This window comes from Triturus cristatus, chromosome 10, assembly GCF_964204655.1.
Source record: "Triturus cristatus chromosome 10, aTriCri1.1, whole genome shotgun sequence".
NCBI lineage: Eukaryota > Metazoa > Chordata > Amphibia > Caudata > Salamandridae > Triturus > Triturus cristatus.
In genome coordinates, this window is record NC_140593.1 from 997,826,765 (window position 1) to 997,843,777 (window position 17,013).

Genomic DNA, 17,013 nt, shown 5'->3' on the forward strand with positions numbered 1-17,013 from the left:
TCCAAACTACTAAATCTTCCTAGAGGACCTAAACTTTCACCTGGACGACCCCAGCAACATCAACACCAACAACCACCTGGTGAGCATAAGCAACACTGACTTCAAGCAGCTCGTCACTGACCCCACCCACATTGCAGGACACCCACCCAACTCCATCTTCACCTCCAGCGACAGTCAGGTACAACCACACAAGTCACCTGGTCCAACTACTTTAGCATCCACTTTACCGTCTCAGGACCCACCAACTTCGGCACCGTGCCCCCCAACCTGTAGGATCCACGCGCAGAGACTAGAAATAATTACCAGAAGAACAGTGGAACAAAGCTCTCTGCTCTCCCCTCCCAGACCCCACACACGACCCAGAACAAGCAGCAAAAAAATCAAAAACTTCCCAGTGGATCACAGACTGCACCGACACCATCATCCTTGCTAAGACAGCCAAGGTAAATTTAAAAAAAACAGACTAGGGAGCCAGCTGGTTCACAGAGGAACTGCAATCTACTAAGTGCAACTGCTGACAACTTGAAAGGAAGTGGCGCATCAGCAAAAAGAAGATTACACCGCCTTCAGGACACCTCTCAACCTGTACCACCACCTCCTGAAAGAAACTAAGAAGAACATCCTAGCAGACCACATTGAAGCCAGCTCAAACCACAGCAAGGAACTTGGTCATTGTGAAGGAGTTCTCCAACCCTGCAGCCACCAAAAACAGCATTACACACACTTCCAGGAACTGTGCAACAACCTTGCTGACTTCTTCCACAACCAGATCACTGCCATCTACTAAAACTTTAAATGCCAACTCTGCCGCAGACAGTATCAACCAGCACACACCCACGAACACTAAACCCGAATACCCGTTCACCCACTGGGACCTCCTTACCATGCAAGACACTATCTGTATCATAAACTCATGCCACCACCACGTCTTCAACCTCGAAAGCAAGACAACCTGCAAAGACTTCAGGAAAGTCCTGAACAACTCCATCAGCTCGGCTTCCTTTCTTGAGGATTGGAAACACGCATGAGACCCCCCCCCCCCACCCCCTCCTAAAAAAAACATTTGCCGACCCAGACAAACCAAAACTACAAGCCCATCTCTCTGCTCCCCTTTCCAGCAAAGGTCCTCTAGAAAGTGATCAACAAGCAACTCACCCAAACACCTAGAAGGCCACAACCTCCTGAACCCCTCCCAATCCGGATTTCGAGCTTACCATAGCACCAAGACAGCCCTGATCGTAGACACCTACAACATCAGAGTCCTTCTAGACTGCTAAGAAATGGCATCCCTCCTCTTCCTGGACCAGTCAGCCACATTTGATGCAGTCTCCCTTCACATCCTGATCAACAGACTGCACCACATAGGGATCCACGGAGACTCCCTCAGGTGGATCGCCTCATACCTCGCAAATAGAACCCAGAAAATCAGTCTTCTACCAGTCCCCTCGAAGCACAAGAAGATCATCTGCGGAGTCCCCCAAGGATTGTCCTACAGTCCCACCCTCTTCTACATCTACATGCCCCCCCCCCCGAACCGGCTGAGACCGTCAGAGTGCATGGACTAAACATAATCTCCTACACGGACGACACTCAGCTCATTCTCTCACTGTCCGAAGACCCATCCAGCAACAAAGCCAGCTTCCACAGATGAATGATGAATGGCATGGACTGGATGAAGGACAACCGTCTGAAACTCAACACGGACAAGATGGAAGTGCTCCTCTTTGGCCACAACACCACACCATGGAGCGATGCATGCTGGGCCTCAGGACTCAGCCCAGCCCCCCACCCCAACAGACCAAACCTGCAACCTCGGCATCATTCTCGATGACAAGCTATCCATGAAGAAACAAGTTAACTAGTCTCATCTGCCTGCTTCCACACACTTCATATGCTCCACAAGATCTTCAGGGTGCTCTCAGTCATCCCCAGAAGGACCATCGGGCAGGCCCTCATCACCAGCAGACTGGACTACGGAAACACATGCTACATAGGAATCACTACATGCCTCCTGAAGAGACTTCACACAATACAAAACTCAGCGGCAAGACTCATCCCCGACCTCCCTAGAAGGACCCACATCACACTCCAGAAGCTACACTGGCTTCCAACCCAGCAGAGATGCCAGTACAAGATGTTGACCAACACTTACAAACCCTTGCACAATGAAGGACCAGCATACATCAATAAACGGCTGACCTTCCACCGACTGACCAGGCACCTTCCATCAGCCTCCCTCTACCTCGCGCATGCCTCCCTCTACCTCGCGCATGCCTCCCACTACCTCGCGCATGCCTCCCCCACAGATCCGCCAAACCAACATTGGAGGATGATCCTTCTCGCACAGGGCAGCCAAGGCATTGGGCAACCTCACCCTGCACCTCGGACCCTCACAAGTGAATTGCTGCGCTTTACAAATGTCGGATTGATGATAATGCGAAAACACTAACTGACAAAATTCCAAACCAGGTGAGAATGATGAGGTCCAACTCAACCTCAATGACTCCTAGTGAGGGAGAGTATTGAACTGCAGTTCACAACATAGATAAGGATGACACAAATAGGGATGTAACCTGGGACTAGTTTAGTTTGAGTCCCTACTACTAGACACTGAAGTGCACTCAGGCCATACTGAAACAAACATTTAAAAAGCACATGGGTCGCTTTGCAACTTGTTCCTTCCAGGATACTATAAAACAAACTGCCTAAGGAATATTAGGCATGTTGCTATTTGCGACTCCATGTGAATGGCACCTATGTGAGGATTTGAATCCATGATCCAGTTACCACCCACTATAAGGTGATGGCAACTTTTCCATAGTTTGCAACCACAACTGCAGTCACAAAGTATTGATAAAATAGAAGTGTGAAAAGCAATTGGGGTGGAAAGCCCTTTTTACGAACCGCCTGTTATGGAAGTCAGAAAGGCTTGTCCAATTCACAAAAATGGTTTTAGTACATAGTCAAAAACCTTTTGGTTGCAAACCCTGTGATTTTGTGAATCTTGGAGTTTGCACGATGATTTAGTACATCAGGTCCCATGAGAAGTTCTAAATGTTCACAGATTACCCATAACTTCCAAATACTCGGACTCTCAACTTTTTTTGCTTCTCAAGTCAACTCAGTATTTTACAGATTACACCAACAGCTTTCTTTATGTTGAAAATATATACCACTACTCCAAGACTAGTGAAGCCGACAACAATGTTGGCCCTGGTATGGCTAGATTACTGCATCATTTACATTGGTGCCCCCAAGAACCTCATTACCAGACTACAAGAACTACAGGACCGGGCATCCAGAACCTGCCCAAGTCTCTGCCTCTAGAACATATTATCAGACCCTCCCTGAAAGTATTCCACTGTATGTGAGCTGAAAACAGGATCAAATGTAAGGTTCTATAGACTGTCCACAAATTGTATTGGGTGGAAAGTGCTAGAATACCTTTATGCACTCGTACCTCGCCACACACCTACCATCCACTTCCATTTAGAGTCTGCCCAATTTGAGCACTCGATGATCATTCCAGAGGATGCAACTTTGTGGCTGAACTCTAGGTTTCCAGTGACCAACACACTTATCTGAGATCAGAAACAAACAAGCTGTTCACAAAACGTCTGAAAACTGAACTATCTAAAACTGTTTCCACCTGAACTTCACCAAGATTCAAGCCTCTTAGCTGAAGAACAGACATAGTTAATAACTGATCCAACTGGACTACAGCTCCCCCACCCTTCCCCTCACTCCAATTCTTTAGAATCATAAGTGCTCTTAAGTACCTCAAAACTGAATGGCTACACAAAACACTTTATAAAACAGCTAAACAAACACACACTGCCTAGGGGTTAGGCAACAACTGCTTACCACTGCAACTAAATTAGTCCTTCTGCCTCCTTTCTCCATCCCCTCAATTAATTTTTTATGTCAAAATATAAAGCTTAAGAAATGCGATCTAAAGCACAAGAGCCATTATATATTATTTTAATAAGGTAGGGGCCCACCCAGGGAAATATTAGAGTAGTTGCAAGAAAAGGGAACAGACTAACAGGACTACTGAAAATAAAATATACAGGGCCACCGGATGTATTACAGGTAAAACAAATACATCATTTATAATGTAGTTGTGAAAGGAATATGTTACATACCTTGTATACATCAGTTTGTGGCATGTAGTATTGTAGATTCACATGCTGCACATACTCCTGTCATCTAGTGTTAGGCTTGTTTTTCCTTTGAGTAACGAGGCATAGGGACTCCTCCCTTAGGAAGTATTGTACATGAAGATCGACTCCATAGACTGTTTTCACGCTCATCTAGTTCAGGATAGAGAGTAAAGCAACATATAAAGATTTTCACGCAGTTAGAAAAAGAAAAGTGATTGAAAAATCCGTTATCTGCAACAACCAAGGGCTTTCTGGGAGGCGGTGGGCATGTGAATACATAGCACTGTAGTGAAGATTGCTATCTATATACGTACAATGCTAAGTTAGCACAACCGCGTTAGATGTTAGAAAGCCATCTTGCCGCTTTTGCACACGACACTGTAGTCACATGTTATTAATTGAGAAATGCTTGCTCGACTTTGCTTCACATGAGAACTGTCTGTTGTTCACATCGCTAATAGCAAGTAGCGACCTTGGTCTGAACATTGTGTAAAGAAACAGTCTGGGTCGCTAGACGGTGCATGTTGTTGGGTTCAGGTTGATCGGCCCACTATTTAGCCATAAGACGCACGCAGCTGCAAATACCTGAAAGTCGAGTGCTTTTAATATTGCAGGCTACATGTTTTAGACACATTCGGAAGAAGAGCTTTCCCAGGAGCAGAGTCTAAGCTGATCCTGTGATGTGATTCCATTAAGCTGATCTTTACGGTATGTGGTTCCCCATTCAAGCCTAGAGACCTTTTATTAGTCTAATAATAACAATATTAGTTTACTAGCGAAAGGAAGGTGGCTGTCATCCACTGTCATTTTATTATGAATACTCCTTTCATTTTCTATGGTATTGTAACTATGCTGATGGTTTTGATCTTAATCATTTGTCTGCTTATGTTAGCCAAAGGACTGCATCTTAGGACACGAGGTTTATAAAATAAACTCTTTAAACTTTACCGTGTCTCTGTTTATTCTGTTGTGGACTGATATGAGAATAATTACGAACAGGTATTTCTGATTCCCACCATTCCTGAGAATACCATAAGTCGCTTGTTGTGGGTGGTCTATACATTGGGACCGCCGAGATAAAACTCGGATAACGAATGGGACACTGATGCTGGTCGGATAAGGGGTTCTGAGGTGAGTTTTTGGTACACCACAATTCACTGAGGTCCTGGTTTCCTGTGCATAAGCAGAATCCCTGCAACATGGCGCACCTAACGTTTGGTCAATTGATTTGAAACGCCTTAGTAGTACTTGTATTAGTCCACAACACCCTCACTCTGGTTTCCGGTTAACGGGAGTGGCGGGTTTAACCTACTTGTGTTTCGACTAATAGGTTCTTTCAAGCTTGATCATTAAAAAGGTTATTTTTACTGAACCCCAGTGCTACTGTTGATATCGTTGATACTCTTTAGTGTGTCCCTATGGCGGTTGATATAGCCGCGCATAGTCGTACACCTCTGCGCAGTCATTTGACGACGTATGGGGTGCCAGATGATGGGATGGCTGTTATTTTTGTGGTGAGCGCTGATGCGTCTTACCCATATGAGTTGTTTTACTCTTGGGTGACTTTTCCGACGGTGGATGTGGACGATGATACGTTTCATTCCTTTACTCCCACGCAGCTACCTGCGGTCTATACGCCGTATAGGACACAAGAAATTCCAATCTCTGCCTGGCAGCATACCATTTGGTTTAATGGCGCCCTTCCCCATGCGGTTGCACCGGCTAGAATGGCCCCGTTGTCTATTGCAGGGGCCACATGGCCGGTGCTAGCCGGATTTACGCCTCATCCCCGCTATCTCACTGTGGCGGTGGCTGAGTTGCGGGTACTACACACATCCCGGATTACAGTTCATAGGGCTTTAGTGCAGTACGTGTCACGCAACGTACAGGTGGGGGCACCCGCGGTTGCGGGACAACCAACAGACCACCATGCGGTGGTTATTAGTCCTGTTATGGTTAATTCGGTAATGGAGAAGCGCCCCCAAAATAAGGAGGACTTTCCTTATTGGCTTGCTGAGAAATTTGACCAACTGGAGGCGGTTTTTCCGCATACCACTCCTGTGGAGAAACACAGGATTCTCACCATTAGTTTGCCGAAAGACTTGGTGCCAGATATGGCCGATTGCACAAACTGGGGCAAGGTCTTTGCAGCGACCTACTCGAAGTGCTTTGGCACTCCGTCTATGTCTGTACTACCCTCCGTTATTAAACGTGTTCAAGAGAATCACGGAGCAGAGGCTGCTGTTGAATTAGGAATGAGGCTTGTCGGAGTGTTCGATGTGGTGGCTTCCATGGCAACCTCAAAGGCGATGCCATGCAGTTCCAAGTGGCTAATAAGCTGGACCGCGTGGATGAGCTCGACAGGCCTAAAGAGTTAGCTAAAATAATTGTGCAAGCCTATAGGACCGTGGGCCGTAGTGCCTTGGGTGTTAAACTAACTGTGGTAGTTCCTGATGTAGTACAGCAAACTAAGGTGAGCTCGTCTACTAAAGACGAACGCCCACATTTTCCTAAACAAAGTTGGCGAACAAAGAAACAGGGGAAGCAGCAACAGAAACAGAGGTCTCATCCTGCCTCGCCCGTGCAGTCATCTAGCGAACGCACATATGATCTGCGCGATCGATCTCGTATTAAGTCACCTGATAGATTTCAGATTTCTGAACAACGCTCTCCTCGTTCTTCACAGGAAACATCGGCTTCACAATCCAGTGGCAAAGACCGTGGGAAAGGAAGGGGTGCTCAAAGTCGTGAGCAACCCCGTCAGACTGACAGCAAAGGCAAGCAGGACGAGTCTGCACGTCAAAGACCCCCGTTTCGGAAAAAGAAAGTTGCTGCGCTAACAGCGAGGTATGCCACAGATGGTGCGGACGCAGCTTCAGAACCTGACATGGGCACTAACGCTGCTCAACAGCGCGACGGAAGTTACAGTAGTGCGACAAGCACTGCGTCCATATCTGGTGGCGACAGCAACTGATACGTTCATAACTGTAGAAACCGCTGACACTAGAGTGGCTCCCCCTGATAGACTGTACAATATAGTCCTTTTAATTGAAGGTGACATACAACGCACGATTAAATGGATTTTTTGGGATAATCTGACCTCTTCCTATGATATTCTATTGGCAGAGGCTGATTGGCCCCCGGCTTTCGTCTTAGAAGCTCCTAGAGGGGAGGAGGTGATCCTCCCGTCCTTTGCGCACACAGTGCCAAAGGACCAAGCTAAGAAGTTCGGCGAGGAGTGGGCTCTGGTGCTTGCACCTGCGTTGTATCGTAATCGGGTAGGCTGGGATAAATTGTCCCCCAGCCATGAAATTCCGTTGCGGTCCACGCCCCAGCCACAACCCCAATATAACATGCGTCGCGAAGCAAGACCTCACGTCGCAGCTATCCTTGAACAATTGGAATATCAAGGTGTAATTGAAACGTGTGTGACCAATGAATAATCCTTTATTCACTGTGACGAAGCCAGACGGGTCGTACCGCCTGGTTTTGGATTACCGGCATTTAAACTCACATTGCCGGACATGCGCAGAACAAAATACCCACAGTTCGGCTCTCGTCGATAGTCTCGTGAGAAAACGGTTTAAAACCACACTTGACATTTCCAATGGCTTTTATAGCCATAACCTGTCCTCTCTTAGTAGTGAACGGACGGCGTTTACCTCGGGTGGCAAACAAAAACATTTCAAAAGATTACCGATGGGCTATAAAAACAGCCCTGGTGTCTTCGCCGCTCGCGTTGTCTCTCTGTTAGAGAGCATAGACACTGATGCGTACTCGTATGTGGATGATATTTATCTCACAGATGACAAGTTGTGGCCGCATCTGTGTAGCGTTGATCGCATTATTGTTTTGTTTGCAGACTTCGGTTACAAATTCAACTTTGCGAAGTCTCACATTGCGAAATATACAGTGTTGTTTTTGGGATACGAACTTAACAATGAAGGTCGAGGATTGGCTCCGCACTTCCTAGAGAAATGTGCATGGCTACGTGCTCCTACGACACTGAAGAAATTACAATCTCTGCTGGGCTTTCTGAATTTCGGTCGAACGTACATTCCTGACTAGAAAGACGTGGATGCTGGTCCTTCACAAGTTAGCCACGACCACAGCCAAACATTTTGCGAACACCCTGGGTGCAGTGGTGACCTCAAAGGGGAGAACTTTGAACTGAATGCTGGTCACTTACCGCAAATATGAGGACAAATGTGCTGCGTGAATTGAGATGTAAAAATAGGTGCTGTTAAAATCCAGGGCGGTCATAAAGTGCCTTGTTTTATGAGCAGTATGACATCCTGGAGCGTAACCATGTGGAAATGCTCGGATTTAATGTATTTGTTGAGAGGCCGAAGGTCCAGGTTGCGCCGGAGAGAGCCATCTTTTTTGGGAATTAGGAAATAGAGAGAGCACACCGCCGTATTTCTGTGGTGGTGTGGCACTGGCTCAGTGGTTCCCTTTTGGTATGGGGTTTTACTTCCTTTTTCAGAAGGTGCAGATGTTGAGGGGAGAGAGAGTGTTGTCGTAGTGGTATGGTTGGTGGTGTTGCAGTGAGTTCAAGACAATACCAGTGTTCTAGAATAGCTAGGACCCACAAGTCTGAAGTGATGTTGCACCATTGTCGTAGGAACCCCTGTAGTCTTCCCCAGGCAGGTGTTGTACGGTTGGGTGGCAGGGAAAGGGAGTCACTGTTTGGCAGGGGCTGCAGATATAGCCACTCCTTTTCTACCTTTACTTCTTGGTTCGATGGAGGCCAGTGTCTAGCTTTCCCAAGAGCTGAAAGCGTGTTTCTACATCAATGGCTGCTTCGACTCAGAAGTGCTATTCAGTGTCGAGCCAGGAGGGGGCGCCGAAGAGGTTGCCGACATCAAGGAAGGTTTGCTTTAAGGGTGCAGACTCAGTGCCTGAGCTGGGCACGATGTCTGCTCCGAAGCTTTGGATCAGTGCCGGCCCTGGATGGAGAGCAGTGGCAGTTGAGTCGGCAGAGGGTTCTTAGCCTGACCCCCCCCCCCCCCCCCCCCCTATTTACTACTGTTCGACGTCTTCCCTGAAGGTATTGGGAATCTCCTCTTCCCGTCATTGCGCAATTGCTATTGTGTGAGGCGTCGATCACGACGATTCCAGATGGTTTTCTTGGACCTGAACGAAAGACGGGTGGAGCAAGAAGCCTCGTTGTGGTCTGGGGAACGGCAAAGTTTGCAGACGTGCTGGTCTGTCCATGAGTACTTGCAGTGGCGCCGTGGACAGTATAAAAAAAAAAGATCTCTTTTCCATTACTCTGTGATAATTTTCAAAGGCAAACTATGTTGAAGAAGCATGGCCAGGTGCCGACCACACCAAAGGATATCACCCTCAAAGCAGAATGTTCGATTGCGGACTCCTTGACTAAGAAAATAATGCAGATATTGTTCGACAAACTATCGGAAACAGAGAAAACTCAGGAGGCCCCAACCAAGTCTACGATGCTGCGTTGACTTAGAGCCTCGGCAAAGCACATCCTAACTATATAGCGGTAGAAAGCAATCTAACTATGGAGTCTATGTTCTTGCGCAAAACTGCCCAAGGGAGGAGTCACTATACATTTGGACTCAATAGACTTCAAACAAAGACAAGTTGTACACATCAGAGCCGAACACTAGATAGCAGGAGTATGCACAGCATCTGTATCTACAGCTGCACAGGCCACTAACATTATTACCCCATGCATTTGAAAATCATTCTTTTTAAGGTGGCTTGAGGAGATGTCTTTAGCAGTCAAACTCCATAAAGCGGCTTGTATTTTGTTTTCTAGATTTTAAGGATAGTGTGCCTGGCAGTGGCAATACACTGGAATCCAAACACCTGTACAACTGTTTAAATGGTTCAGATGACAAATCTTTGAGAATTATGACCACCACCAATAAAATTAAGTGGGTACTCGAAACATTTTCAATCTGGAGTCAATTTCCTCCCAACCTTCTATGAGAAACAGACAGTGGACAAACCAACAAGCATCTATCTGACCCCCATCCCCAACAAGACTAGTTGTGTTTGAGTGAGGAAAATAAGGCTTTGGAGAAATGATGACTGACAATCTAGCTCATCATGCATGTTTAATATGTAGGTAGTTCCATTGGCACTGAGGTTCAGGTTACAAGGTTTTCAAGCAAACTGATTAAATCAGTCTGGTTATTCACCATCAAGCGTTCCCGGCTACTGATTAACCTCACTAAAGTTATCAAGTTTACTATACATCCCAAAGGCAGAACTTGTTATTTGAAATGAATACTAAAACCTCTATTGGGTCCTATAAAGCTGCAAAGAGCAGCCTTTAAAACCCTCTACGGAAATACTAAGAGAGCTACAATAAACCTTAAATAAAGGGGCCCACTGAAAATGGGCTAAATGGCAGTAGTATGTGCTTCACAATTACACTCCGTGTTTTGCTTCGTGGTTTATGTAGTTCAATGTCAGGGTATTTTGAGTAGTACTGCTTGCCTAACAAACTTACTACCCAAAAGGCTAGTTAATTTTTGTGCGACTTGACTCGTATACAGAAAAAACCTGGGATGAGTTGTGGGTACGCAGCTTTCTCCCTTTGCAACTCAGGCTCTCAAAACATAAGTTTATTGCAGAGATGTGTCTTAGGGTTATTTGAAGCTTTAGCAAGTTAGGGTCAAACTAAATTCTGTTGCAGTCTCCAATTTCTACTGCACTTTAAAGAATTAACCAATGTTACTTCATTTTTAAGGTCATTTATAGTTCTGAAGACACAGCAGGTCTGAAAATAAAGACCACTAAATAAAACACACAAACGGTGATGGAAGGTATGCGTAAACAGTCTAAGGCACTGGCAACCACTATGTAGCATCCCAACCTATCATTTCTCGCTCATTGTGGCACTCTAGATAGAGGCCAGCATTAATGCGAGGCAATACGGACCATGCAACCCATAGGAACAGTGCATCCCAAACAGTCAGATGAGGAAACCTTCAGAAGCGAACACCAGCAACCCCAGACCGTGGATCCTGTTGCATAGTGAGCACGGAACTCATGCATGGCATACCCATGGCCCTTTAGCACAGTACAAACACAAAAGATAATAGGATGAATTCTTGCGAACAGTCTAAGCCCCGGATTGTCCCCCCTCCCCTCAAACAAGTGGTTAGTGCACACCCAATGAAAAATGTTAACGTACCAGCAATGGCATGGTTGTGTGGCCCACCCTGTAGTCCAGGGAAAACAGCCTGGTTAATGAGCCCTTCAATATTGTACATGATCTCTTTTCCGGTTTTGGCATCAACACTTCGAGCACCTGCAAAAGGAAAATGGGGCTTAGTATGTATTGTTTTGTTCTCTGCTAATATTTTGGCAGAAAATAGGAGGAGACCGTGTATAAGGGCAGATAATATAGCAAAAAACACACAGATTTGGGGACCATGGCAAACTGGCCTCAATACACAACTGGGAACTTTAGTTGGTATGGGCTCAGAAAGGTGCATTTGATTGCATCAACAATATTGCCAGCATTTGTGGATATACTTTACTGTTTAGAAGGCCAAAAAATGTACTATATCGCAGTGAAGCATGCATGTTCTGTTCCATGTGCTGAACAAAAAAAAACAAAAGACCCATTAAAGAAGAAAAAAAACACAACTGGCAGAAAATAAGGCTGGGGCAGAGTTAATGAGTATCAAGTATACCCACCTTTTCTATAGAAAATCATGCCAGACCTGCAACCTCTCAGAGTTTTGTGGGTTGTAGTGGATACCACGTCACAGTGCTCGAACGGTGATGGCACCACTCCAGCTGCTACCAACCCACTGATATGAGCCATGTCTGCCATTAAAATTGCACTATTTTCATCTGCAATCTTTCTCATTCGGGCATAGTCCAGGTTACGCGAGTAGCAGCTGACACCTGGAACCAAGAGAAATAAGTACTTGCAATTAATAATGGCACAGATGTGGATGAGGACATTAGGATAACCTAGTTACTAACGTACGCTCAAAGTACTTAACCATTTTCAGTACTTCGTATTTTTTAAATGAACATCCATCCTCTAACCCCTGGTTTTAGAAATCACTATTGATTGAATATGGCCATTAAGCCATGACTTACTAAGTACTATGGCCACATTTAATACACCCCAATGCACTGTATGCTTTATTCCATCGAAACACAGATGCAATTCAAAACACACTTCAGCACACCGCATTCTCAATGTGTGTCAAATTTTCATTTCGTTTTATGAGATATATTAACAGGGTCACACCAAACGGACGCAGAATTTGTTTTGGGGTCTGTCACCTGCCCTTGAGAAATCCAGGATTAGATGTGAGCAAAGGATTTTAAACAACTGTACCATCAAAGCCTTTAGGTAAGCCAGTCTCCCGTTCTGAAGCACCCAAACTTCAGAGACCAGATTTCCACAGCAACAAACAAATCCAGTCATTTATTCCAGACCCTAGAGTCCTCAAGAAGTCCATCAGGGGATTTCAATGAATCTTTGAGCTTACTGAACTCACTGGGCTTCAATTCCCTTTCCAAATTGTAGCATAGGAAAGCTAGATGTTAATGCTTTAATCCACAATAAACATACATACACTCCCAAAAACACTGCTTTTATAATCCATCAATTGACACCACGGTCAAGGGCGTCTGTGCAGTAATGAAACACTTGTAGCTTAGAAAAGGACTCAAGAGGTCTGTCATGCTTGAAGAGAGATTGTGACTTTCCAATGCAGTAAGACATTAAATATCATCCCTGCACAGAACAACATTTCTGAATTTGGTTCTGTGGAAAACAATAAATGCATTCAGTTCTGTGAAAGGCTACAAGTTATTGTAAGAGAAGCAGGTCTATGTAAAGGGTTTCCTCCCAAAAGAATCTTAGGATGCAGTAGGCTCTGGCCAACCTTTGATAAGTATGCACTAGTAGTCGCATATTAAGAGTATTGTAGTGTCTTTTATACATTTTCCTTATTCGGATTATACAGAAGCTCACGATCCTGCTAAGAGCGTGGTCTAAGGCTAGGGAGCAGGAAGAAGGGATCAGAAGGGGTAAAATGGAACAGACATGGAGGGTAGGATACAAATGGGGAGAGAGAGAGAATGGTCAGAAAGGAATTAAAGGGTTGGTCGCCTGGACTGGAAACAAATGGAAAGAGGACTACCCAACACTTAATCCTATGCACTTTTTATATTTCAGCTGGACTTAAAGCATGGACATGAGAACTAATATTGCATAGTTACATTAAGGCCACATATCTCCACTTCAGCATGAGTCACAATACCTGCAATGATCAGTTTTGGATGGAACAGACGGGCGTTCTCTTCTAGTCGATCATAGTCAATGTAGCCAGTATTTGGGTTCACCTAGTAAGTGAAAGAACATTCAAGAATCAGAAGCGAAAGACAAACTATTGAACGGCATGTATTGCACAGGCTACCATGGAATTCCGTAACATAGTGATACAATGATAGAGTAGAACTGTAGCAATTCCAAACCAGATTTCCAAGCAGACCTCTTTCAATTCTTCCGCAGAAGCAGGACTGGCTTACCCCAGTAAATGAGTCACCAAACATTTCTTGAAGTGCGTGGAATTAAAATTCAGCAGCCACCAAACTGTATAAATGTTCACAACATTGGTCCTTAATGAATTTCCAGTGCTTTACCTGGAGATGTTTTTCGATTAACCATAGGTTTTTGCAGGAATTTTCTAATCCAAACTCCATTTTGAAGATGTACTCGTCAACCTTAATTGTCCTACCCTTTGTTAATCTGTATTGTGTTGTACTGTAGAAAATCAATGTATTTATTGTATTGTACTAATTAACAAGAATTAATAAGAACTTCGTACACCTGAATGGCTCACAAAGCACTCATATACATCAGGTTCCTGGATAATGCTTTGGACTTTGTGGTTGAAAAGGGAATTGTTCTTAGATCTACCTATATGCAACGTGTTTGGTATGGTATGCGAGGTCCGGAGATGTGCAGTAAAATGTGGCTTTGTTACTGTACTTAAGCATGAAATGTCACAGAGTGAGAGAACAGATTTGGGCGCACTTGCCTTTATTAGGTGATCTAATAATCAAGCAAAAGCCACCACTGATGTAGATCTGTAGGGTCCACATTTAATGTAGAAAGATGCTCTCACCATGTGCACATGTAGCCCAAACCTTGAGAGATCAAGTCCAACAGACAAAAATATGCTACCTAAAGTACACTATATGGAGTACACCTAGAAATGACAGAAGTCAATCCCCATAGGCACTGTTAAACAACCACCGAATACTATAGGGAGTCCACCGAAACCAGGTCACCAGCTAATTCAGACGAGTACTTTCCCCAGAATATAACAGCAGGTTTCCAGGAAAAAGCTGAATCACAGAGAATTACCTGGAAGAGAGAAGAGCAACACAGATACATCTACCCCGCAAACAGGTTTACAAAGAAACCACAAATTCACTCCTAAAAGCCAGCTCAATATTAAATGGCCAATTGAAGCAGTAATCTCCCATTGGAAAAGCAATAATATTTAAAAACCAAAATTTATGACATTCACTCAGCAATCCTGCATGCCTCAAGGTCAATAAGCATGAGCTAATACTACACTCAAAAAATGGACTATATAAACTCCAACTGTCGCAAAACTCCGTAACCTGTGCAAATCAATCACCAAAATTAGAACTACCCTGACCTGCTCTTTAATCACACCGTGTGCTACCTAGTTGCCATTTACTGCAGGGCACTAAAACTACACAAGTTTCTGGATGCTGCCATTCTTTCAACTAAACAATCATCAACTGTGGAACTTTATGAGCGACCCATACACCTAGGAATCACAGAAGCTCATCTCTTGAGAAACAGTTAAGGAACCACAGATTACTAAATGAAGTGCTCCCAGGAGCGGCTGAGAAGCAACAATTGTTAAGTCCACCATAGTAAGAGTCAACTCAGGACTTTCACGGAGCACCCCATAGGAGCAGGGATTGTATATTCATCCCTGTTATAGAGAGCTGCGAGACTCACCCAGGAGTGTTGTAGCCCAAACTCCCAGTGTGACAGAAGTTTTAGGAAAGCTAAAGGAGAGGTGGAATCAGTGAATCTTTGTCAGGGTCTATTTGCATTATGATGAAAGTGGGGGACATGGGTCAAGTTAAACAGGGCAGGGGTTTTGGCTCTAGTCATAACCATGCCAAACAGGGTTAAGTAGTATTTCACCTTTCAGCTATTTACCTGGGTATCCAGAGATGATGCACTGTGTAGAGAAAATAAGTAGGGTGAAGGATATAAAAAGCAACTGAAAACCAGTCTACAACAGAGAAAGAACATCGTATAGTTTGGAGAGGCTCACAGGAAGCACAGACCGAGCAAAAGGCTACTTGGGTCATAACTTGAAGGGATGGCACAGGCAAAACAAAGCACCGAAATAGTATCCAATGTCAAGACAGCAGGCAGCACTGCCAAATGAAGACAGAACGAAACTCAAGCCAGTGGCATCTTGGTGCCGTCTCAGCCTCTATGTCCACTCTGGACAACCAGAGTTTGGCAGCAGACTGAATCATTGCACCGGGCCTTGCTTGATCTTTCTGCAACTTTTAATAATGCCAACCACAACATTTTGAGGCTGTTTTTGTGGGGAACAGAGTGGTTCTTGGCAAATAACTCATAAGAGTTGATCAAGATATGCAAAATGTGATTTTAATGGTAGTTTTCTTTTTGCAGTTTGTTAATTCAGATGTCAAAGCATACTCCCGGACCAAGACTGAAGATAAGTTCTACGGCTAAAATTCTGTTGCTTTGTCAATGCAGAATAATGAGAAATGAGAAAGTAGAAATGGTTATAATCCAAGGTCATCATAACAGCTACCTACACACTAGATTACTAGGGGTTATGTCACCGACCTCCATAGATATGTGATACACTACATATCTAATCTTCAATTGACAAATGCTTAACAAAGCTGAACGTTGGCCATTATGCCGCCGGCCTTAGATACTTTACGATGCAGATGCACTATGAATCCTAGCGACAAGTGCTTAGTTACGCTGACCTTTGACTATAATAATTTCTATATTATCATTCAAAGGAGGTGAAAGAGGAAGAGTGTCAGGAGATGCAGCATATATTTGTGTAGAATAGACAGTCAGTCATTGAGTTTTGTGAAAGCCAGGCTGGTTTGAGGTTGTAAATCTGTCTTGTGGCATTCAGCTGAGAATAGTGATGAGGTGGTAGCAACACGACTCTTATGAAGGGTGGTCTACGTGCCTATAAGTGATGAAGTGCTTATTGTTGTCTCTTCACCTCTATGCTAAGTAGGTGTCACTTGACATGAGTAATAAAAGGAGGAGAACTGGTGTTCAGGGGCGTAGGAGACAATTTCTGGGGGGGGGGGGGGGGGGGGGGGGGGGACAAGGACAACTTTTTGGACTTTCTGGTGACCCTATGCAAAATCGCCCATTGTCTGCTGCACGCTCTGTTAAACTAATACAATCGTATCGTTTTGTAGTGAAACACTGATAAAAGCAGGTATGTAGTCACAATTTACAAGTATGCTTTGTTATTTACATTCACAAAGTAATTTGAGCAAATGTGAAAAAACATGTTTTTGAATCTTACTTCTTCATGCACCAAGCAAACAAAGGTGAGACGAAAAAGGAATAATCAAATGAATGCTCTTCATGAGAGGCTACAGGCACACAGAGCTTTAAGAGCTGAGAAATGTCCACTTTGTAAAAGTGGCTTATCTAAAATAGTAATATGAAATCCAACCTTACCTATAAAGAGGATTGATCATTCCCATTCCAAATATGTAAAACAATGGCACAGCTATTCCTTTCTAATCAGCAATTACAGCTTAAAAG

The 17,013-nt window shown here is 44.4% G+C and overlaps 1 protein-coding gene across 2 annotated transcripts in view; it reads right to left on the reverse strand.

Moving 5' to 3' along the window:
* The window catches only part of SHMT1 (serine hydroxymethyltransferase 1), a 174,822-nt gene that overhangs the window by 57,744 nt on the left and 100,065 nt on the right, over window positions 1-17,013 (reverse strand). For both annotated transcript variants that reach the window (XM_085628984.1, XM_085628983.1), the window contains exons 6-8: window positions 13,436-13,517; window positions 11,847-12,059; window positions 11,338-11,454 (exon numbers count right to left, since the gene is read on the reverse strand). In XM_085628984.1, the coding sequence (XP_085485110.1) occupies window positions 11,338-11,454; window positions 11,847-12,059; window positions 13,436-13,517 (412 nt within the window). The remainder of the gene's footprint in view (window positions 1-11,337; window positions 11,455-11,846; window positions 12,060-13,435; window positions 13,518-17,013) is intronic.